Source organism: Micropterus salmoides, unplaced genomic scaffold (genome assembly GCF_014851395.1).
Source record: "Micropterus salmoides isolate LMB-PRFRI ecotype aquatic unplaced genomic scaffold, ASM1485139v1 Ms_hic_scaffold_14, whole genome shotgun sequence".
NCBI lineage: Eukaryota > Metazoa > Chordata > Actinopteri > Centrarchiformes > Centrarchidae > Micropterus > Micropterus salmoides.
In genome coordinates this window covers 6,967,422-6,991,503 of record NW_024040485.1, presented here as the reverse complement: position 1 = coordinate 6,991,503, position 24,082 = coordinate 6,967,422, and the positions used below count along the sequence as shown (strand labels likewise).

Here is a 24,082-nt window from a genome sequence, read left to right as displayed (position 1 = left end):
CAGGTTACCTCTCGTACCTAATGCTCTTATTGAAATTTAGTTTTTGTTTTATGTCAGAGTGGCACTTCTGAAGAAGAGTGGTGAGGAGGACTGGAGGAACAGGATCAACAAGAAACAGGAAGCGGTTCAGGTGGCGTCCACCGATCAGCAGGCTCAGCTATGGGAGACAGAGCAGACCTGTGAGAAGAAGGTCAGTCTGATTTGCACACCAGCCTATAATAGAAATTCATCATCATAAATCATTTTCACACCCACATTAACCAGAAGGTTACACTGTCACACACATAACATCAACATAACATCTGTAGCCTATATGGAAAATTTGTGTTACAATGTAGACTTTGTTTAGCTCAATCAATATAATCTGTGACCCCTAATATCCTCTAAACTGGTCTTTAATTCATATCATCTCAGTACTTCCCTTTTTCTGGATTATTTCATTCACAGCAATGTCCATTATAGCAAACAGCACAATCAGCAAAACAAATGTGTGCTTGTCCCAACCTCTGATGTAACTTTTAGTTTTGGATTGGAGACATTTGCATCACTGATAACAAAGCAGCCCACCAACCTGGGAATAACTATGAGCTCAGGTGTGCACAGTGTCCGCAGCAGTAACACCTGTCTCAACAAGTACACAGGATCATACAGGGTGCTCTACGTGTTATTATGTTATCACTTAAATGAGACAATTTGAATATGGCTGGTATAATTTTCACATTACAACTTTTATTTACTTATGATTTTACTGTATTTTAAAGCATTTGTGTTGTTTGCTCTAAAGGATTCCACTGTAAATCTGTATTTACTAGAGATCCCTGAAATCTCTGCAATACAGCGGGTTCTATTTTACCATAATTAAAAGGAATGTTGAAATTAATTAAAAATTTCACTGAGTGCTAGAGTGCTAGATTTTTTTTTTAAATGCATACATTTACCAAAATTGTTACACATCTGGGTATAATGGTTTAGCAGCTTTACCAAAGTAGCCAGAGTAAACATAAGTGCCACATTTCACCCCCCCACCATCCTCCATGGTTACCATGCCAGCTCTTGTCCCCTCTCTTTTAGCTAAGTGCTCCTTCCATTTCCCCCTTTAGTCCATCTGTTGTTTGGACCAAGTGGTCCAGAACAGTGCAGCTTGCAGCCCCCATAGGCTGTAAACCAGGAAGCATATGGGACAGTCTGCTAGTAGAATTAGCAGCCTGGCATGGGGTTTTGGGAATTCATTCTCCTTTTTTTAAGATCAGATTTGGGTAAGCTCCAGGCGAAGTTTCAGTAATGACTTTAAAGGCTCATTTGACAAAAGAAAATGGTTTAAGAATCTCTGATATGTATTTATTGGTTTAAACAGGAACTGGAATTAAATTTAGAAGCTCAAAGAACCTCTAATTTTAGGATTTACACTTTTTCCTGCAGCTCATCTACTTCGCATTAGTATTCTGTTGGGCGAAACTGCCTATTTAAACCCTGGATGGTAATCTTCCAGGCGGTCTCAGCCCTAAACCCATTAAAGCAACAATAGCCAACACCCCCCATCCCCTCTGACCCAGTATTTCCCCTGTGTTTAACCCCTCAGGAGGAAGGGGTGGTCGTTCAAGAGTACTCCGCTGTGTCTGTGTCTGAACAGCTGTGGGTAAGATCTGTTGGCGGCCAATCAGCTTCATGTAGGACCTCTGTTATCCAATCACAGCTTTGTGTGGACTTTGTGTGAGGGTGATTGCTTCTCCTGAATCTGTGGGTCTTTGGGTGCTCTTCACTTGCAGTCTGTGATTCTATGGAAATGGAGGGAGGGTAGTTGGAAAGTTGCTGATGCTGAAACTTTTCTAAGCTTTCTTAATGCTGATTCTGTCTTAAAGGCGCATTCATCAGTTGACTTTAAAGTGAACTTGTCTGAGGAATAGTAAATCAGTTACTTCAATTAAAACTGTTGTTCAATAATATAAATTCTACTTTCTCCAGACGTTGTAACACCTGGATGACTGAGATTAACCTTCAGTGTCAAAATAAACCTTTATGGCCATATATTTTATTATATGTGATGGGCTATATACTTTTACAGTTGCTGAAAAAAATACAGTTTCATAAAAGATTGAATTCATAAGAATACAAATGTTGTTGCTTGAGAACAGGATGTCTTCAAGTTTAAAATTAATTCAGTCAGTGCTGTATTATACTAAGGCTCAGTGATTCAGTGGGAGAAAAGTACTTACTTGATACACCTTTAAGATTTAAGCTGTGTTTTCACTGCACTGGAAATTTAATATGGGACTTTCTGTGCCTTTAACAAGCTCTTGCAGTTTGCTGCTTTGTTACTAACAGGAAACATTAATGTTGTATTCAATGGCCTTTAATGATTTTATGTACATTTTGTATTTAGGGATTCATAGTCTTTTAAATCACAAGCAATTTGTTGTACTTTTGAAATGATTTTGTAATTTCTTAAAGATAACACACTCATAAACATTGTGCATGTATGTTCCCAAAACATGTTTAAATTTATGATAAAGTTTTGTTCATTTTGTACAAAAATCATTGCGTACATAACTTTTAGGCCTGAAGAATAGTGAGTAACCTTCGTAGTTGTCATGTGGCATTCCCAGTTTCTTGGCTTCTCTTCTTTACATCCCACGTTGATCTTCCTTCATCTGCATGCTCGTCATTTTCCCTTCCATTTCCTCCTTTACTTTCTTTCACTTTTCCATCCTCCTCTACATCCTCAGGAACCTGTTTTCTCTTCCACCTTTTCTCCTCCTATCTCCCTTGGTCAAAAGTGTCAGTATATTGACCATCACAGTCAGGTAAGAACGTGCACTCGGCACGCTCGAATGCGCTGCATGTTCTGGAGTCTTATCTTTTCTGCTTCGTTTGCAGCTACTGGTTGCTGTTGAGATTTATTTGATTCTGACTGCATGAGTACAGCTCGATGTAAAGCCATCACTTCTGCAGTGGAATAAAGTAGATTATACAGGCTAGAAAGGACATGCACCTAGTATGCTTGAGTGCATCAAATCTTTTTATATCTGCTTGGTTTGACACTGTGGCTACATGATAATTGCTCCTAAGGGAAGTGTAGAGTCACATTAAGTTGTAGTGAAGCCATTTGAGATGTGATTTAGTTTTCTCAATCTTGGTTGATCCTGTGGTGTCTGGAAGAGTTTTGGTTTGGCTCCATGATCACATTTTAAGTTTTAATGCAGCTTAGGCCTGGGCGAAAAATCGATTGAATGAATTAATTCGAATTTTTTGTTGCGGGCGATTTAAAAAATAAGTAAATCGAGTTTTTGTGTAATAGCACATTTTTGGCTCCCCGGGGTTTCCGTAGTGTTCGTTTCCCATAGCGACAACATCATACACTAAACAGCAACAGCAAGCGACAAAATGGCTACCGGTGAGAGCGGGAAGTTTGTTCCCAAGAAAGGAATAAAGTCATCTGTTGTTTGGAACTGGTATGGGTTTGCTGCGACAGATGTGGAACAACAGACACCACGCTGCAACATTTGCCTAAAGCCTATCGCAGTGAAAGGCAGCAGCACCACAAACCTATTCCAACACCTGAAACAGAGACATCCAGCCGAATATGAAAAATGCCAGTCTCTCCGCGATGAACAAAGCCGCACTGACCAACAAACCTTATTGCTTTCCTTAAGTAGGGGGGGAAATCGGAAAAAATCGTAAATTGAATTAAAGTAAATAAAATCGGAGATTTTATTTTTAGGCCATATCGCCCAGCCCTAATGCAGCTCTGAAAAGAATATAACTCCAACATGACTGAAAACGCCTTTTAATTTATTGCTTTGCATGCAAGACCTGGCGCTTTAACTCAATAATCTTTCATCATTTTACGTCTGATTTCCTGTCCAGAAGGTGGGAGAGGATATCGAGGCCAAGATGACCATTGAGGAGAGAAAACAGATGATCTCGATCCGCGAGGATGCCTGGAAGACAAAGGGCAAAGGAGCAGCCAATGACTCCACCCAGTACACCGTGGCTGCACGTATGGTCAAGAAAGGTCAGTGCACAAACCTGCTATTATCCACCCATCTTCACTGAGGTGTTCTCTATTTAGAAATACCAATGGGGATGATTTGTTTGCAAAAATACACCTTAAACAAAACAGACATTGTCCCCAATGTACTTTCATTATCTGCAAGTTAGGTGTGTTTCCCAGTGTTAGATTTTGAAGCCCAGTATGATCATTTAAGGAAAACTTTTTGTGCACAAGTGGTAGTAGAAACTTAAGTGTGGAATACAAAAGTGTCTTCTGTCTCCTATCAAACAACTTCTGCGTGTGTGGATGTTTCAGAAGTAGCTTTAGGTCACGTTAAATGATTTTCGGATTGTCAAAATTCAGATTCTTTCTTCTGCATCAAGTGCTGCTAACGTGTGAAGTTGCATAGGGCAATTTCAAAAGAGACACCTAATCTGAGAGCTGAATATAAGCACAACATTTAAACATGCTGTGATTTGATCTATTTTTACAAATTGATAATATTTTCATATATTTATTAATAATATTTCTGAATTTAATAAAATAGGTGGTAAAGTTATTATGTTTCGAGTTTGAATACAACATGACTAAATCTCCACTGTGCGTTTAAATATATATAATTAAAAGTAAGTAACAATAAAGATTGAAATATACCTGTACAGCATGTTATCTCGCCACAGTGTCATATATTTTGCCCTATCTGGTGTGAATTTCTGTCCGCAGGACTGGCAGCCTCCTCCTCAGTTATCAGTCCCATCCTGTCACCGGTCTCCACCAAACTCAAGAGCAGCACGCCTGCTGTCAACAAACCACAAGAGGGTGAGACAGATTTGCAAGTCCTGTGTCATCACATCAGCTGAGGAATTCCCAGTCGCAGGATTTTATCAACCAGTGTGGTTTAAACCTGAATGGAATGAATTTGTTGTTGTGAACTTGCACTTTTAAAATTATTATATTAAATATGCACTGCCCAATACATACATACAAAGTCAATTTCATCAACAACACACAAGAAAAAACATATGACAAATGCAGTAATTGAACAATCAAAATGAAAAACCTAAATATTAACATGTTTAGTTGGTTAAAGAGCATTTATGGTCATCATTAGTGAATTATTTCATTTATAGAAATTGAGGCCAGACCAAACATGGAATCGGATAAGAAACTAGACAAGTTGGAGAGCTTCTTGGGACGTCTGAATAGCAAAGGTTTGTACTTCCTCACTGCCTTTAAGCTCATTAGGTGATATTTTAAGCAATGTTTTGTGTCATATTTCTGCAAATTGCAAGTTGTGTATCAATGTTATATATTAAATTAGAGGCTAATCTAGTTTCTGTTCTGTTTTTCTTTGTTGATCAGTGGCAGGTCTGCAGGAAACCACCATAACAGTGACCGAGAAGGCAGTGAAGGAAGTGATGAAGCTGGATGATGAAATCTTCTCAAAGTTCTACAGACGCGTTTCTGAATTTCCACGCATGCCCACCAGGATCGAGATCAGTGAGGATTTTGACACCATCTTTGGTTCTCAGGGTCCCAAGTAAGAAAATTATAAAGCTTCTAATGACGGCTGTAGTGGAGGGCTGCACAGAACACATACATGTCATACAACACCTGCATGGATGCCTATATGGTTTTCTCCTTTTCCAGGTTGACGTCGGCCATGGTGCAGCATAAGCGGTCTGTGCGTCCATCCAGGAACGTCCAGTCGTCCAGAAACCCTCTGAAGATGCTCGCAGCCAGAGAAGACATCAGACACGAGTACACCGAGCAGAGGCTGAATGTGGCGCAGCTGGAGAGCAAGAGAATGAAGGCCGAGAAGAAGGAGTGTAAGGAAGACAGCATGTGTTCATGTATTTGTGTTTATGTAGTCCAAAATCCCAGTGGAAAATTGGCAACATTATAATTGTTTACAGCCTACAAAACTACATCCATCTCCACCTCTTTGTTTATACTATTAAACAGTACTAATGCCGGCTCATGTGACCCACTTCTAGCAGTGTTTACAGTAGGGATTTAGTGTCTTTAAACTTTAATGAAGAATTTATTTTTCTACCCCCTGTAGGTCTATACTTTTATAAATGTGTACTCTTTCCCATTCCAGTGAATAAAACCTCGGAGTATTCTGAGGCTGCTCTGGCAGGTCTGGCCAGTAAAGAAAACTTCAGCAGCGTGAGTCTGCGCAGTGTCAATATCTCTGATCAGATGTCAAACAACAGTGCTGTGCCGTACAAGAACCCCATGCTGATGCAGATCAAAGGTAAAAACCCTTTGAGACTGTGCTGAGCTCTATTGTGTGTTTGGTTTTATCATCTTCTGCAGTATTTAGACTGGTAGTGGATATTAAGCTTTAATTACAGCCGGGGCTTATGCCAAACAGAAGTGTCCACTGAAAGTCTGTATATGATTATATTAATTTAGTGTTTTTAGGGAAAGAAAAGTAGGAATAGAATAAACTAGGATTATGAAACATTGACTAGGAACAGTTGCTGGGCAGATGCCCGGAAATCACTGCTCCTAGCCAAGAAATAGTTTGGCACATAACCACCGATAAAAAAGCAAATTGTTGTTTTTTTAAAACAAAAAAGATGTAACATGTTAATTAGTGAACTAGAGGTGCTGGTAGGCAGATTTTGTTACCTTCACACAGAGCAAGGCTAGCTTTTCCCCTCTGTTATGCTAAGATAACTGGCTGCTGGCTGTAGCCTTACATTTAGAGTGAATCTTCTCATCTCTACCAGAAAGCAAATCAGCGTATTTCCCAAATGCTTAGCTACCCTAAATTAACTTTTTTATATTAACAATTAACTTTGTTTATAATCGGATAAGAACTGATTTGTTCCAGGAACTGAGAGGTATAACACAGCAAATTAATAAAGTTGACTGCATTACCTCCAGGTCGTCGTCACGTTCAGACCAGATTAGTGGAGCCGAGAGCGTCATCACTGAACAGCGGCGACTGTTTCCTGTTGGTCACTCCAGAGCACTGCGTCGTCTGGATAGGAGAGTTCTCAAATGTCATCGAGAAGGCTAAGGTGAGCGCTGTACATGTGTTATTACAGATGACGCCTTAAGAGTTTTGGGTGTGCAGCATCAAGGCTGTTGTAATATTGGAGTTTGAACAATGATGAGTCATTGGTGATTCCGCCTCTTTCCATTTCCTGCGTGCGCACACACACACACACACACACACACACACACTGGCACATATACCCATCTGCGCTGCTCATCAAATACATGCTTTCAGGCTATTTCTCCGAAGGATGTCTGTCTAGACACTTTCCAATAAACATTTGTTTGTCTGCTCCGCCTCCTCGTTCAGTGCTGTTTACTCATTTCATTATTATTTTATGCACAAAACAACAAAGATTCTTCACAGTAAGCTTGCTTTGTATTCAGTTTCTGACTCAGCAGTTAAGTTGTACATTTTCTCAGATGTTGTCCATAAATGTGAAGCAGGATGTTGTAGAGGTCACTTCACAATTCCTGGATCAGTCAGGAAAAGTCATATGTCCTCGTTGTTTAAACATCAAAGTCAACATGAGAGCATGAGACACTTTTAAAGGCCAAAAAACAGATCTTTGTTTCTTGCCCGTAGGCGATAGATTTGGCCACCTTCATCCAGACGAAGAAGGACATGGGCTGCAGAGCGAACCAGGTGCAGACCATCGAGGAAGGGGTCAACCCACAGGGTCCAGATACCCAGCAGTTCTGGACAATCTTAGGAGGACAGACTGCTTACCAACGTAAGACATGAACCCCTAACACTCAGATTTGACAAGAAAGTTTAGGTTGTTGGATTGTGTTACAATTAGTGGACAGATACCCTGTTACCACTGTTGTTTTCTCTGGGTGATCTTTGATGCATGCAGACAGTTACTCTGATATATGGCACATTATATCTCTGTATAATTGTGTCATAGCGGCGGGTCCACCAGAGCAGGATGAGCAGTTTGAGAATGCCATTGTGGAAACCAACTGTATCTTCAGACTGCTGGATGACAAACTGGTTCCTGACGATGACGAGTGGGGGAAGGTCCCTCGCACCTCTCTGCTGGCGTCCACGGAGGTCAGTGGGACTTTTCGTGGTACCACAAAAGCCTCTCAACATCCTTTGCTGTCTTGTTTTTATAATTGAATGGAAAGGACGTGCTGTAAGCGTTTATACTGTAAGAGTGATGTCTTTTAAGTTGCACTGTTCAGCTTTGATTTCAGCTGTCCTTTGACTGACCCTGGATGCAGTTTTTCTGTTGCCAATAGCCTCATTACACCAGAAAGTACTGCAGCATCAACACTATGCAACTTTCATCATGCTGTAATATAATTAAGTGCAAGAGTATCTGACAGTGGCCTTTTCTGCTGAGGCACCAAGCTCTGAATATCAATATTTATAATACACATATTAAGAGGAGCTCTTTGCTTCAAGCTGGTTTTAATTTGTTGCCTAGCAACAGCAGGTGCCATGGCAAGCACCTCCTACATCCATCTGTGCACTGCTGCTGAAGATATGGGTTCAGGACATGGGCTCAGACCAAGGAGTGCACTGCAGCTCCATTGCTTTTTTTTGCATATAAATAATGGATCATTGTACAGTCTATACAAATTTTGTCTAAACTGTCTTCTACTGTGGTTGTACTAGTTGAGGTCGGAACAATGTAGTTTGTTGTGATTTCTTTCTTTAATGTTGAAATTTTTTTTTGATTTTTTGAATTACTATTATTTCTAATGGTATTACATGCACATATCACATACATGTAATATACTGTAGATGGGTTTAAAAACTAGAAGAGACCTTCTTACTAATTACCATTGTCCATATGTTGCTTGGTGGGGCATTTATTAAAGATAAAACTGGTGTGTAGTAAGGATGGGTATCTACTCGATATCTTTATGGTATAGACCGCAACAGTCCAGTATCGAGTAGAATCGAAATGTCTCCAACTTTTTGTATCCAGATCGCGGAAAAAAGTTGCTATTTGTATGGTTTTGCTTGCAGCCAAACACACAAACAACACACAGAAAGACAGAGAGGAGCACGCCTTTAGTTTATCACCACAAGCTTGGCTTTCCGGCTTCTGGTATCATTTAACACTTCTCTGAATGTTTTTATTTGCTATTCACATCACTTGTCACTGATCGATCGCTATGTTCCATCACATCAATTCAGGTGGAGTTGGTTTGATCAGCTGGACGTGCAGCCTCTCTTTTCCTCTGTTTGCGTCTTTAGTGTAGTGAAGTGACTTGTTTAACTCCTTATCATTTTATACTTGTGACTGTCGTTTTTGGAGGTTTGTCACCGCTAAAGGTAAAAACACTCGCGGAGATCTTTCAATTCAGTTTATTGATCGAGGCGTATCAAAAAAATACCTTAAATTCATTTGCCACAACTTATTTGGTCACTAAACTATTTCACTCCTCTTTCATTCTAATATAAAAAAACTTTCCCCGTATGATAGCCTACTACCCGTGATGATGAACTAATTAAGAAAATCAAATCTGATACAGTTTTCCAATACTTTTATGTAGCAGTTATTTGAAACAAGAAAAAATAAAATGGATAACCTTGCTTGTCCATAACAACAATAAAAATAATAATAGACTACCAATCAACTACTATGGCTTCAACAGGTGGCATTTTATGCAAGGTATCGAATGAAGTACTCTATTGGTATCGGTATCACTTTAAGGGTACTGGTTTTGGTACTGGTATCATAAACTTTTAAACGATACCCAACCCTGGTGTGTAGTGTTAATTTGGACAGACAAAAGATGACTCACCTCTGCTTTCCCATTGTTTCTGTTGTTGTGCCCTGCATGCTGCAGGTGTTGGTGTTTGACTTTGGCAGTGAGGTGTATGTGTGGCACGGTAAAGAGGTGACTCTGGCCCAGAGGAAAGTGGCCTTCCAGCTCGCCAAACACCTTTGGAACGGGATGTTTGACTACACCTGCTGTGACATCAACCCGCTGGACCCAGGAGGCTGCAATACACTCATACCCAGGTGGGAAACACACACATATCACTTGCCATAAGTAATAATAATAATTGTTATTCGCTTGCAGTCAGTTTCTGAAGGTCAGGACATTCCTTACTATAAAACATCCCCCCTCCCCCCCAACATGAAACTTAACCTTAGCCATACAAACAAGTCTTAATGCTCAGATTGTCTTCTGAAGAAGTCAAGAATGGAGAAATTGTCCAAAAAAATAAATAAATAAATGAGCAAAAGACACAAACACATTTACTTTTTTACCTTCCCTTAGCTTGCCCTATATAATTGCCACTATTGTCACTATGGTTTCTCCACAGCGATGTATCTGAAAAACAATAGCGCACATAAAATACACTCATTTATAATTACACATGCATATTCACATTCACTAGACTGTAATGAGCATGGTGTCTTTGATGTAGCATAGCGCAATGTTTAATCTTTTCTCCTTCTCTTTGTGTCTGTGTCTGCGTTCATTGACAGGAAGGGCCAGGGCCGTCCTGATTGGGCGATATTCGGCAGGCTGACAGAGCACAACGAGACGATCTTGTTCAAGGAGAAGTTCATGGACTGGACCGAGACGCCAAAGACGCCAACCTCAAAGGAGGGCGGCGAGCTCATACCAGAGCAGAAGGTGCGAGACCCACACTTGTTTGATGAGGATAATTGCAACACAGGTCACACATGTCAAAGAGTCTTCATACGTATTCCCAGCTGTTTATCTGTTGGACTATGGCTCAAACTCAGTCTCAGTTAATGTTACCATGAACCTTTAGTTACACACTGGAACCAAAACAAGAGTGAGAGAGCACATTGTGTGGAAGCTGTACAAAGTATCATAGAGAAGAATGAGCACATTTGTATTTGAGTGCATTGTAAAATAATATTTTGCCTGTTAGATCAGGATGAAAGTTGTCGTTATCACTTCTTGAAATTTTTGCCCCTTTTCTCTCTCAGGAGGCCCCGGGGCGAGAATGCCGGCCTTACGACGCCACCATGATGCTGCCCTTGCTCCAGTCGACCATTTCCACCATCTTGGACGGGGTAAATGTCGGCCGTGGCTACGGCCCGGTGGAGACCGAGGACCACATGAGGATTCAGGAGATCAGCACAGTGTCAGTGGACGTCTGGCACATCCTGGAGTTCGACTACAGCCGTCTGCCACGCCAGAGCATCGGCCAGTTCCATGAGGGAGACGCCTACGTGGTCAAGTGGAAGTACATGGTCAGCACCTCAGGTTAGTCACTGCGGACTCTGGTATTTACACTCACTTATAAACACCTGTGTTTACTAGCAGATAACCTCTATCAAACAGGAAAAAATGCATTGAACATTAATTCAAAAGCATTACATTTTAAAGACGCCTGCACTAATTCAACGTGTGAGATGAATATATTAAAATATTCTTTTGTATCTAAATGTAATGAAATTTATTGTTGCAAATCACAACTGCGTATCACCCCACACACTGTAAAAGTACATGCAAGCAGTATTTGACCCTGGTATATCAGTAACTACAGCTGGGCATTTTTACAAGCCTTAAGTTTAAGATTTCGTAGTTTTTCATGTTTTGCACAGGGAGAATACTTTGTTCATTTTGTTTTGTGTATGTGTCTCCCAGTTGGTCGTAGGCAGAACCCTGAGGCGAGGAGTAGCGGGCCGGGGAAGGAGAAATGCTGCTACTTCTTCTGGCAGGGTCGACACTCCACCGTCAGCGAGAAAGGAACATCAGCGCTGATGACTGTGGAGCTGGATGAGGAAAGAGGAGCACAGGTACAGCAGACAAGGCTTCTCACCAGCCACGTCATCAAAACAAAAACTAACATAAATCTAACACAAAGTCGAATGTAGCCATTAATTGGTTTCTAGTGTAAAAACAACAATTTTCATCATACCTTTAAATTACAGGAACGTTTACGCCCAGCAGCCATGCAATATCAGCATTATCTACTGTGATGTGGTCAGTTTGCCAAAACAGACATTTTTCAGAATCTTTTCTTGTGTTTCTTTTCATTTGCTCAACTAATGTAAGAACAGGATTGGACAGAAGTGTTGAAATCTGGAAGGGGAGAAACTATACACTGAGAAGAAGATGTAGAAAACCACCAGACCCCCTCTATAACACAATAACCCTCATATTACAGAGTGTGGGGAAAAAAAACTTATCTTTTTACATCAATGCTAGGCAAGTTAATGAATGATATTCTGATGTTTCCTAATGTTGGTTGCTGCAGGTTCCTGATAGTCTTTGGGCATACTGCTGTATATGGTGTACGTAGCAGTGGTGGACAGAAGTACATCCACTTTCTTCTGCTCCTGCTTCTACTCCACTACTTCTCAGAGGGAAATATTGTACTTTTTACTTCACTACATTTATTTGACAGCTTTAGGTAGTAATTACTTTACAAATTAAGATTTTTATACAGAAAACATGAAGACATATGCAGATAAATTAAACTATGCTGAAACGTTTATTAGATTGACATTGAAATGAACTGGCAACAACTTCCATCGTTGGAGACATTTTCCATGGTTCCACCTTCACAGATGTGAAGATTTGCTGCTTTTCCTTTTAATTACTTTAATTTATTTGTAATAATTTTGAGCTTTGTACTGTTTTTTAGACAAAGCAAGCTTTGTGAAGGTGTCACTTTGGGCTTTCACATCTTCGAGAATCAAATAATGGAGAAAATAATCAACAGACACAAATTACATTTCTGCAGTGTGTACTTTTACTTTTAATACTTTAAGTACATTTTCTAAGGCTAAGGCTACATTATTTTACTTTAGTAACATTTTGCAGGACTTTTACTTGCAACAGAGTAATTTTACAGTGTGGTATTAGTACTTTTACTTAAGTAAAAGATCTGAATACTTCATCCACCACTGATAACACACACATAAGAGCAACTTGAATTATTATTGAAAGAGCAACCTGTTTATAATGAATGCCATTGTTTAATAAATTTGAAAGTAAATTGAAATTCTGTTTGTTATGTCAGCAGCCCCTGACAAACATAATCATACTAAGAGTACTTTTTACTTTCGATACTTTGACTCAAGTAGAAATTTAAATTGAACACTACTTTTAGTGGAGTAATATTTAGCAACTTAGTACTTTTACTCAAGTACAGGATCTGTGTACTTTGTCCACCTCTGGTCATTAAAGTAGTGTTTGGTTTGCATTAGCAGAATCTTTCATAACTGGTTTCCTGTGTCTGTGTGTTACAGGTTCAGGTGCAGCAAGAAAAGGAGCCTCCATGTTTCCTGCAGTGCTTCAACGGAGGGATGATCGTCCACGCTGGCAAGAGGGAGGAGGAGGAGGAGAACACTCAGAGTAAACATTTTAACATTTCAACTGCTTTGTATTCTATTTATTTTTTTATAGTGAGTGTATATATTTTCCTGTTATGCCTGATTTAAAAGGTCCCTGACATTTTTGTCTGCAAGGCACAGTTGTTCACTGCTGCCTTTATGATGCTGATTATTTACTATTTTTACCAGGACAGTAGTTTTTCTTAAACAGAATAGGATCTGCAAATCATGTTTGCTTGAATGCCTAAGAGGTTGTTAGTTTTATGTATGTCATGTAAGTGTTTTCTGCGCAGCCATAAATGACACCTTTCTTATCACTCCATCTGCTCGTCTGTGTCCAGGCGAGTGGCGTCTGTACTGTGTGCGGGGCGAGGTGCCGGTGGAGGGCCACCTGCTGGAGGTGGCGTGTCACTGCAGCAGCCTGCGCTCCAGAGCCTCCATGATCCTGCTCAACGTCAACAAGGCCATCATCTACCTTTGGCACGGCTGCAAGACGCAGCTACACACTCGCAGTGTGGGAAACACGGCCGCGCTCAAGATCAAAGAACAGTGAGTTTTTATGCTGAAATTTGGATGCCTTTCAAGATGTTACCCAATGAATCAGCACCGGATAAAATGGTCAATGGTGGGTGTTCTTTGCTGCCATGATAAATAATCTTGCACATGCAGTGAATTCGGGTTTTCTTCTTGCTTCTGTCAGGTGTCCACTGGAGGCGGGTCTCCACAGCAGCAGCAAGGTGACCATCCATGAGTGTGATGAGGGAGTGGAGCCTCCGGGCTTCTGGGAGGCACTGGGGAGGAAAGACAGGAAGGCCTATGACTGTATGCTACAAGGTACAGTCTGTGCCTATGTTTTCTGTTTGCTTAATGATTTACACTTGTACATCTACTCTCTGGCTCTCAGTTAGACATAACGCCTCACCTCAGAGCTCACAGCTAGTACATTTAGCTTTTGCCAGAAACGGGAGGGATCATGTATTGTGAACTTGACACTATGTTTTGGCTCTTAAAATTGGTTATGGTGGTCAGACCCTTTGAAAAGCCTGTATCCTAGTGCCAACAGTATCCCTAAGATAAAGTACCACTACGAACAGCTTCTTGTTTAAATTTAACAAGACAAGACAAAGGTTTCAAATCCATCATTGCTTAATGTTGTTATCTGATTTTTTTTTTTTAGATCCAGGTAAATTCAACTTCACCCCACGGCTGTTCCAGCTGAGCAGCACATCTGGAGAGTTTATGGCGACTGAGTTCTCCCATCCGTCCAGAGCTCCAGACCTGGTCAGCTCACTGCCATTCCTGCAGGAAGACCTGTACAACGCACCACAACCTGGTAGGGCCTGGACATAAACTTATAGTAGTGAATACTCCACGATGAAGAAAGGACTGTTCTTTGCTTTAACGTTACACACCTACAACTTCACACATATTCCATAGTGATATAATTATTTCTCTCCCCGACAGCGCTGTTCCTGGTGGATAACTTCCATGAGGTTTACCTGTGGCAGGGCTGGTGGCCTCAGGACAGTGAGAGCACCGGCTCGGCTCGTATCCGCTGGGACGCAGACAGAAAGTGTGCGATGGAGACCGTGCTGCAGTACTGCAAAGGTTAGGGCGATGGTCAATAAAGATAATGCTTTAGTGAATGACAGGTGATAGCTGCACTAATGTATTATTATTATTATATTAGAATATTATAAATCCTAGTAACAAAAGAACACCCAATAAATGCACTATTTCACCATGTTGCTACTTGTGTGTAGTTGCAGGTTTTCAATATATACTGTACATGACTTTTTGGGTGTGGGAGCTAGAGGGGGAAAATAATATTTTGGCTTTGCATGTTAAACTTGGTATAATTACCAGTATGCCAAGAAGTGATGGTGGAAACTTTTCACAAGAAAGTATTTTTTATTTACTGTGACTTCAACTCTGGTAAAGTGTTCACAACACTCTACCTGGATCTATTAAAAATATATGAAATATTTTATATTATTAAATTGTAAAATAAAAAGGTGCCACGCCATACCTAAGTGGCAATATTTAGATATTTTGGTGCAAATTTTCATCATGTCAGGAATTTTCATAACTAGAGGTCAAAATTATTGTGATGATTTTCTCTTCCAGAGAAGAACGAGAAGAAGCCTCAGAAGTCGTATCTGATCCATGCCGGTCTGGAGCCGCTCACCTTCACCAACATGTTTCCCAGCTGGGAGCACAGAGAGGACGTGGCTGAGATCACCGAGAGGGTCAGCAACACACACATTGGTGGAATTACAGTGTTCTCATTTATATCGTATAATTATGATATCAGTAAGCAGCCGTCAGTCATGTTTATTTTATTCTACTGTACTTTATCAAAATAAAATGCATGGCCTCTTTCTTCACTTCAGATATTTCCACACACATCTTCTCTCGCACACACACACGCGTAAACTAATTGTCCAAATGTTCATTCAGTGTCCTCTGTTCTGGCTGCAGGAGGCGGAGGTGTGTAACCAGATCATCCTGGTGGAGGACGTGTTGGCCCGGCTCTGTCAGAACACCTTCCCTCTGGCACAGCTGCAGGCCCGGCCGCTCCCGGAGGGAGTCGACCCGCTCCGCCTGGAGATCTACCTGTCCGACCAGGACTTTGAAGTCAGTAAACCCACAAACACTTTGGCACAAAATCACATCTTTAAAAAGTATTTATTGTTTATCATGTTGGGGGGGCAGGGTTAAAAATAAAAATCCCTTTTTAGAGAGCCTGTTTCCCTCCCTTGATCAGACTTTTTGTGATATTTTGGTTATTTTAAGAGGCTAACTACAACTGAGGTTCAACTGAGTTGAAATCCAATTTATGTTTTGCATTAAAAACTTCAGCTGACACTTACACAGCACGGTTTACACTGAACGTTTGTTTATTACTCAAGATAAATTAGAGCATGATGAACAAGGAGATGTGGTGCGGTTTGAGGTTCAAGGGTAAATGTTGGAGTCCCATCATTATCTTTAAAAAGAACAATCTGCTGTAGGATATTTAAAACTGTGACACATTTCTGTTAGTAATACTGTCTGCCTGACAGTTTATTACTTCATGGGTGTATTTTTATAGCTAACTGAGCTGCTGTCCAGCTCTGGAGGCTACTCAGGTGGACTGATATAAAGCAAACAGTTCATCACAAATCTATTTGTTGAAATAGATCATAGTTTATGTATAAAATAGTAAGGCTATTCAAAGGTGGATTTTTCCTCTAAATATATACTAGATTAACACAACACCTCTTTTATATCATCCATCCTAACTCCATCTAACTCTCACTTTACAGACCAAGTTGTAGGTGGAAACAGGTAAGAAGAGCCACTCATTTGATTCATCAGCATTTGGCCACCGTCTTCTTCTCTCGAGCACGTCAGCACTGTGTTGTTGTTTTTTCTTTATGGGGATTTGAAAACTCTGAGTCACTCCTTTTTCACTCACACAAGTGTGGTGCTGGTTGAGGAGGAAAGTTTTGCGCTCGGCTGCACAATTTAATCTGAAAAGATCATCCTGATCATTTGGTTAAACAAATCAAGCACTCACGTCCGGTTTATCAGCTGCAGTCACAGAGGATTTAATACTCCAGCCTTTTTACACAGCAGATGAACAAATATAAAATGACACATAACCCAAACATAGATCCCTTACTGCAAGGGAAAAAAAGAGAAAGAAACTCCTGTAGGAGGGCAGCGTTTACTTTTGGGAGTCAAAATGTATGTATTTATATAATGTTAATGTAAATTATCTAGTAAGTTATATTAATTTATTAGTTAGTTGGCAGGAAATGTATCAGCAAATGTATCTATTTTGATAATAATTTATTAATTGTTTGGTTCCAGCTTCTCTAGCATGATGATTCGCTGCTTTCAGCTCTCTGTAATTTTAAGTCAAATACTTTTTGGATTGAGTGTTGGTCGGTCAAGACTTCACTTTGGGCTCTTGGAAATTAAGGATTTTTCACTATTGTGTGACCTTTTATAGACAAAACGATAAAGCAATAGATTGGGAAAATAAGTGGCCGATTAATTGGTAACGAAAACAATAGTTGCAGCCCTATTAAAACCAAAGTTGTCCTTATCTCACAATTTTCAGTTACTAAGAGACATTTTATTTTGAAAATGTCTTATTTTAATCTTTTTTTTCTGGCAGAAATTGGCTTCCATGTAACCCTCAATAATAACCTTAGATTCAACAGTTTTCAACAAATGTCCTTAATATGAACAACTGAGGTTTTTAAGGAATTAGGTGCTGAAACACTTTTGTCAAATTTATACTATTGTGATAACTGAGACATTAAATTGTGCAGCCATTGTTGCTCTTTTCTCCTCTTGAAATGGTGTCTGTACTCAACACCTTCGACTACACCACACTCCTGCACACTCTCTGCTGCTGCTACTCTTCTCCCACACACACACCTTCCACATGAGACTCTTTCCTCTCGTTCAAATAAATGCACTTGTGATTCACCATCAGCTACACTGCAGTCTGACTCACTGTCTGTCTGTGGAGCACAAAATGGAGGCATGAAAACACTGAAGGAGCTGAGCTGCCCTTTTAACACTGAATTGGTTTGCTGAGGATTCGGTCCAAATTAACAAGCCACAGAGCACTAGATACATTTTTAACATGATGGCACTGTGTTGGCTGTCATATAGTCCAGTACTGACCAAACATCAACTATATTATTATAGACACAGTGAATTAAGACATGTATGCCAAAAATATGTATGTAAGTACAAAATGTACAAGATAATGCTTTACTTTTGTCCTAAAACGTCTTATGGTGCGGTTTAATTTGAAAATTTCTTCTCTATTCATCAACAACTAACTGTGAAAGAACCAAGAAATTACTTTCACTAATTTTATTTAACATGTTTCAGTACCTTTGTGGGGTAATATTTCTTTTTGAGTTTTTGATCCAACATATCTGACAATATGATTTCCTGGTGTAGATGTACCGTTGACATCTTGAAACATTCAGACATGGTTTAAAGCATAAATTTGAAAAATGATCTTTCTACAGATCATAAAATTGGATTTTTTTGTGTCATTTTGGTCTGTAGCTACAATGACCAATGGCTCCACTACTACTGATAGGAACAACACCAATACTTCCCTTTGAAACAGTATTTGAAATTCAACGAAGACCCTGTTGAATTTCCTGTTTCATTATCTGCCTGATTAATGAACTGCATCTGTTTCTTTTAACCAATTGCAGAAAGCTTTGGAAATGAAGAGAGAGGAATACGAAAGTTTACCAGGGTGGAAGCAAGTGAACTTAAAGAAGGCCAAAGGACTGTTTTAAGGAAGTTTTTCACCGAAGATGGCGCGCGAAGCGGATAAAAAGTGGACAGTTGAGATGAAGACACCGGAAATGTCACGTAAATCTGTTTGTAGGTGGTAACATGTGAGGTCATTGGGACAGAAATTACAAATGTCTGAACATGAAGAAAACGTGCATGAAGGATGAGACCGGACATGCACTCGCCTTGCTTATAGTCATGTTTTACCTTTCAACTTTGTCATTACATAACAAAATTAAAATGGTTTAAGAGAAGGTAAAAAAAAACACATTGCTTTGGTTCATACATGGTATTTGTGTGTATTTGGAGTCTCCTCCAAACACTAAAAACACCGCTAATGGACTTTGCGAAAGAAAATGTGCACACTAGGGCACACTCAGAGTGCCATGCTATGGTTGTGTATGTATGTGTGCGCGACTGTATATAATGTTTGTACGCGTGCGTGTAATGTTTATTTGTGTAAATGTGTGTGTAGGTGCGTTTGTAACTTTGTATCTATGTAAAAACAAATCCTGTCACGTCAGTTGTTGTGAGGAAAGTTGTCTCTTTTTTTTTTTTCGTCTACAGTGTCTGGGTGCTATCAGGCCACGTAGGTAACTTATATTGCTCGACTGTGTTAAACTTGCTTAAGTGACTCTGACTTACTGAGCTCCTGAGAGGAGAGATGTAAGAGTTGTAATTTAAAGGTTTGACTTTTACGAGAAGGAGAAGCAACAGCTTGATGATTCTGAATGTATAGTGCCTTGCTTTTTGTGTACAGTTTATATACAGAAATTCTAGTCTGCATTTTTAAAGACTTTCTTTGTGATATCAGACATAGGGAATTAAATCACAGTAATGCTAAACTCAAACCATGAGTCATTCTGTGTCTCCTAAAGATAAACACTACAGGTGCTGATCATATATTAGAATATCATCAAAAAGTTTATTTATTTCATTAATTCCATTCAAAAAGTGAAACTTGTATAATGTATACATTCATTGCACACAGACTGATATATTTCAAGTGTTCATTCTTTTAATTTTGATGATTATAACTGAAAACTAATGAAAACCCCAAAATCAGTATCTCAGAAAATTAGAATATTGTGAAAAGGTTCAATATTGAAGACACCTGGTGCCACACTCTAATCAGCTAAATAACTCAAAACACCTACAAAGGCCTTTAAATGGTCTCTCAGTCTAGTTCTGTAGGCTACACAATCATGGGGAAGACTGCTGACTTGACAGCCGCCCAAAAGACGACCATTGACACCTTGCACAAGGAGGGCAAGACACAAAAGGTCATTGCTAAAGAGGCTGGCTGTTCAGAGCTCTGTGTCCAAGCACATTAATAGAGAGGCAAAGGGGAAAAAAGTGTACAAGCAATAGGGATAACCGCACCCTGGAGAGGATTGTGAAACAAAACCCATGCAAAAATGTGGGGGAGATTCCAAAAGAGTGGACTGCAGCTGGAGTCAGTGCTTCAAGAACCACCACGCACAGACGTATGCAAGACATGGGTTTCAGCTGTCGCATTCCTTGTGTCAAGCCACTCTTGAGCAAGGCACAGCGTCAGAAGCGTCTCGCCTGGGCTAAAGACAAAAAGGACTGGACTGCTGCTGAGTGGTCCAAAGTTATGTTCTCTGATGAAAGTTAATTTTGCATTTCCTTTGGAAATCAAGGTCCCAGAGTCTGGAGGAAGAGAGGAGAGGCACAGAATCCACGTTGCTTGAAGTCCAGTGTAAAGTTTCCACAGTCAGTGATGGTTTGGGGTGCCATGTCATCTGCTGGTGTTGGTCCACTGTGTTTTCTGAGGTCCAAGGTCAACGCAGCCGTCTACCAGGAAGTTTTAGAGCACTTCATGCTTCCTGCTGCTGACCAGCTTTATGGAGATGCAGATTTCATTTTCCAACAGGACTTGGCACCTGCACACAGTGCCAAAGCTACGAGTACCTGGTTTAAGGACCATGGTATCCCTGTTCTTAATTGGCCAGCAAACTCGCCTGACCTTAACCCTATAGAAAATCTATGGGGTATTGTGAAGAGGAAGATGCGATACACCAGACCCAACAATGCAGAAGAGCTGAAGGCCACTATCAGAGCAACCTGGGCTCTCATAAAACCTGAGCAGTGCCACAGACTGATCGACTCCATGCCACGCCGCATTGCTGCAGTAATTCAGGCAAAAGGAGCCCCAACTAAGTATTGAGTGCTGTACATGCTCGTACTTTTCATGTTCATACTTTTCAGTTGGCCAACATTTCTAAAAATCCTTTTTTTGTATTGGTCTTAAGTAATATTCTAATTTTCAGAGATACTGAATTTGGGATTTTCATTAGTTGCCAGTTTTAATCATCACAATTAAATGAAATAAACATTTGAAATATATCAGTCTGTGTGTAATGAATGAATATAATATCCAAGTTTCACTTTTTGAATAGAATTACTGAAATAAATCAACTTTTTGATGATATTCTATATATATATATGACCAGCACCTGTATATGGTCCAACGTACGTGGACACCGAAACATTACACCTCAAACCATGGGTATTAATATTCTCATACAACAGCCTCCACTCCTCTACTGTAGTTTCAGGCTTTACGCCAGATTTTGTAACCTGGCTGCAGAGATTTGCTCCCGTTCAGCCGCAAAAGCATTAGTGAGGTCCAACACTGATGTTGGGTGATGAGGCCTGGGCTGGCTCACAATCAGCATTTCAGTTCATCCCAAAGGTATAAGATGAGAAGAGACGAGAGGCAGACGTGCTGGTGAAAGGGACATGCAGGTGTAAAAACAACAGGGAGTCAATTGTTGGAATTTGCATAAACAATTGTACTCCTTCTAGGGGTCTGAACAAATCTGAACACACAAACATGATGAGTGGCTTACATGAGTGCTCCTTTTAACACTAGAACTTGCCTGAGAATCATCACGTTTTTAAGTTTTCTTCAGTTTCTAAGTAATGCAGTGATAGTTGTGTATACATCTGTGGGTACACTGCAAACAGGTGCTGCTAATAGCTAATTTAGCATACTTTTAAGGGTGTCGATTTGCCTAAATGTAAAAAAGGTTGTAGTCAATCCACAAACTCCATGGCAACATTATACTTCCATTTCACATCCCTCAAGGCATTATGGGACCTGTAGTTCCAAACTTAGAGCATTCCTTTTTGATTATCTACTTATTTTAATGCAGCAAAGAATTGTTTGTTTGATCATTAATTATATTTTATTGAACAAAGGATCAAACACCATGCAAGATGCGCAACAACCCCATCACATATACTATCGTACTGTCTAGATCTCTGCGGTGGTGAAAGACGTAGGCTACTCAGATCTTTACATAACAGTCATGCATTTAAAATGTTACTAAAAGTAGGCCAACAAAAGTAATAACATCAAAATATACTTAAAGTACCAAAAGTAAAGGTACTCGTTTTAGAAAAAGTCCCATTTCAGAATAATTTACTGTATATTATGTTATCTGATTACTGATGTATTAATGATTTAATGTTGCAGTTGGTAAATGTGGAACTAGTTTTATTGTATTTATATATATTATTACTATATACTGTTGGATCGCTTATAAATGTTTCCCCCTTGGGATCAGTACCGTCTTATTGATATAACAATATCAAAATTTATGTGTGGACTATATTTTGTATCATGAAAGAGTAAAAGGTTGCAGTATTTCCCTCTGAATAGTAGTGGAGTAGAAGTATAAAGTAGCAGAAAATGGAAATACTCAAGTACAAGTACCTCAGAAGGGAGCTTAATTACTATACTTGAGTAAATCACCCACCACTGATTTTGACAGATGGGTGCCCTCTGTCGGCCAAAGTGTCAAGTTGCACTGAGCTTTATTTAACAGCAGCAGCTGTTCACAACAGTTTGTTAAGAGGAGGGAGACAAAAAGCTTTGGGTGGACAGTGATTTGTCCAACAGTACCATTGCTGGCAATACCACTTTGCTTCCTGACACCACGGTAGACTTTACATTTTTAGAAAAGAAGAACAAGGATAGCGAGTTTAGTTTGAATTCAGACACCATACAGGCATAGTATATTGACAGTTACCACAGTTATGTCCAGATCTACACAGATGTTTCAAAGAGTTTGATTAATAAAATAGGAGTCACTCTTGTTGTTCGACAGTTTTACATAAGAATAGTGAAAAGAATCAGTGATGAATTATCAGTTTACACAGGAGAAATTCTTGCAATGCAGTGGATAGAGGATATGGGACCAAGCAATCATTTGTTCAGACTCAAGTTCATCACTAGCCAGTATACAGAACAGTCATTCAGTCATTCAGAATTCAAATGATAGGTCTTACAGTCCTATTTTATGGGTAGTACCACACATGCTGGTATCAAAGGAAATGAAGTGGCAGATGAGTTTGAAAATGGTTTTTCAGAGTTCAGAGGAAAGTGGGATGAGTGAGATGTGCAGGGAGGAACAGGAGAGATGAGACAATCCTGTCAAGACTTCGATTTGAACACACTGGATTAAGTAGTCCATTATTCAACATAATTCAGGCAGTTGTGAGTGCTGTGAGCAATAAACAGTGGAGCATGTGATGATACTTTCAGACTTCTATGAGGAAGAAGGAAGGCAGATGACCCAAAACCTCATCATCTTAACATCTTAGACTAACTACAACCCCAGTTCCAATGAAGTTTGGACGTTGTGTATGATACAGATACAGAATACAATCCTTTTCAACCTATGTTCAATTGAATACACCACAAAGACAAGATATTTAATGTTCAAACTGATAAACTTTACTGTATTTTGCAAATATTCACTCACTTTGAATTTGATGCCTGCAACACAAAAAAGATCAATAATCTGTCTAACTAAGAGAGGCCTGCAACACAAAAAAGCTGGGACAGGGGTTTACCTCTGCGTTACATCACCTTTCCTTTTAACAACACTCAATAAGCGTGTGGGAACTGAGGACCCTAATTGTTGAAGCTTTGTGGGTGGAATTCTTTCCCATTCTTGCTTGATGTACAACTTCAGTTGCTCAACAGTCCGGGGTCTCCGTTGTCGTATTTTACGCATCATAATGCGCCACACATTTTCAATGGGAGACAGGTCTGGACTGCAGGCTGGCCAGTCTAGTACCCGCACTCTTTTACTACGAAGCCACGCTGTTGTAACACGTGCAGGATGTGGCTTGGCATTGTCTTGAAAGTGATGAACCTCGCCCCGTCCTTGCTTGTGAATGACTGAGCCTTTCGGGGATACTCCTTTTATACCCAATCATGACACTCACCTGTTTCCAGTTAACCTGTTCACCTGTGGAATGTTCCAAACAGGTGTTTTATGAGCATTCCTCAACTTTCCCAGTCTTTTGTTGCCCCTTTGGAACATGTTGCAGGCATCAAATTCAAAGTGAGGGAACATTTGCAAAAAACGATAAAGTTTATCAGTTTGAACATTAAATATCTTGTCTTCATAGTGTATTAAATTGA

General features: G+C 39.9%; 1 protein-coding gene across 13 annotated transcripts in view; it reads left to right on the top strand.

Annotated features, from left to right (window-relative positions):
- Positions 1-19,469, top strand: part of LOC119901736 (supervillin-like) — a 51,616-nt gene extending 32,147 nt beyond the window's left edge. For 7 of the 13 annotated variants that reach the window (XM_038717370.1, XM_038717363.1, XM_038717368.1 and 4 more), the window contains 24 exons: positions 58-190; positions 1,580-1,636; positions 2,724-2,801; positions 3,865-4,012; positions 4,715-4,810; positions 5,122-5,202; positions 5,354-5,531; positions 5,642-5,820; positions 6,096-6,251; positions 6,890-7,026; positions 7,590-7,737; positions 7,915-8,060; positions 9,815-9,990; positions 10,465-10,615; positions 10,939-11,218; positions 11,603-11,754; positions 13,213-13,318; positions 13,638-13,845; positions 13,997-14,130; positions 14,474-14,629; positions 14,761-14,904; positions 15,424-15,545; positions 15,778-15,933; positions 18,534-19,469. In XM_038717370.1, the coding sequence (XP_038573298.1) occupies positions 58-190; positions 1,580-1,636; positions 2,724-2,801; positions 3,865-4,012; positions 4,715-4,810; positions 5,122-5,202; positions 5,354-5,531; positions 5,642-5,820; positions 6,096-6,251; positions 6,890-7,026; positions 7,590-7,737; positions 7,915-8,060; positions 9,815-9,990; positions 10,465-10,615; positions 10,939-11,218; positions 11,603-11,754; positions 13,213-13,318; positions 13,638-13,845; positions 13,997-14,130; positions 14,474-14,629; positions 14,761-14,904; positions 15,424-15,545; positions 15,778-15,933; positions 18,534-18,620 (3,409 nt within the window). In that variant the 3' untranslated portion in view covers positions 18,621-19,469. Of the gene's footprint in view, positions 1-57; positions 191-1,579; positions 1,637-2,723; positions 2,802-3,864; positions 4,013-4,714; positions 4,811-5,121; positions 5,203-5,353; positions 5,532-5,641; positions 5,821-6,095; positions 6,252-6,889; positions 7,027-7,589; positions 7,738-7,914; positions 8,061-9,814; positions 9,991-10,464; positions 10,616-10,938; positions 11,219-11,602; positions 11,755-13,212; positions 13,319-13,637; positions 13,846-13,996; positions 14,131-14,473; positions 14,630-14,760; positions 14,905-15,423; positions 15,546-15,777; positions 15,934-16,604; positions 16,627-18,533 lie in introns of all 13 variants that reach the window. The other 6 variants (XM_038717373.1, XM_038717369.1, XM_038717365.1 and 3 more) reach the window with 5 other exon arrangements.
- Positions 19,470-24,082: the final 4,613 nt, after the last annotated feature.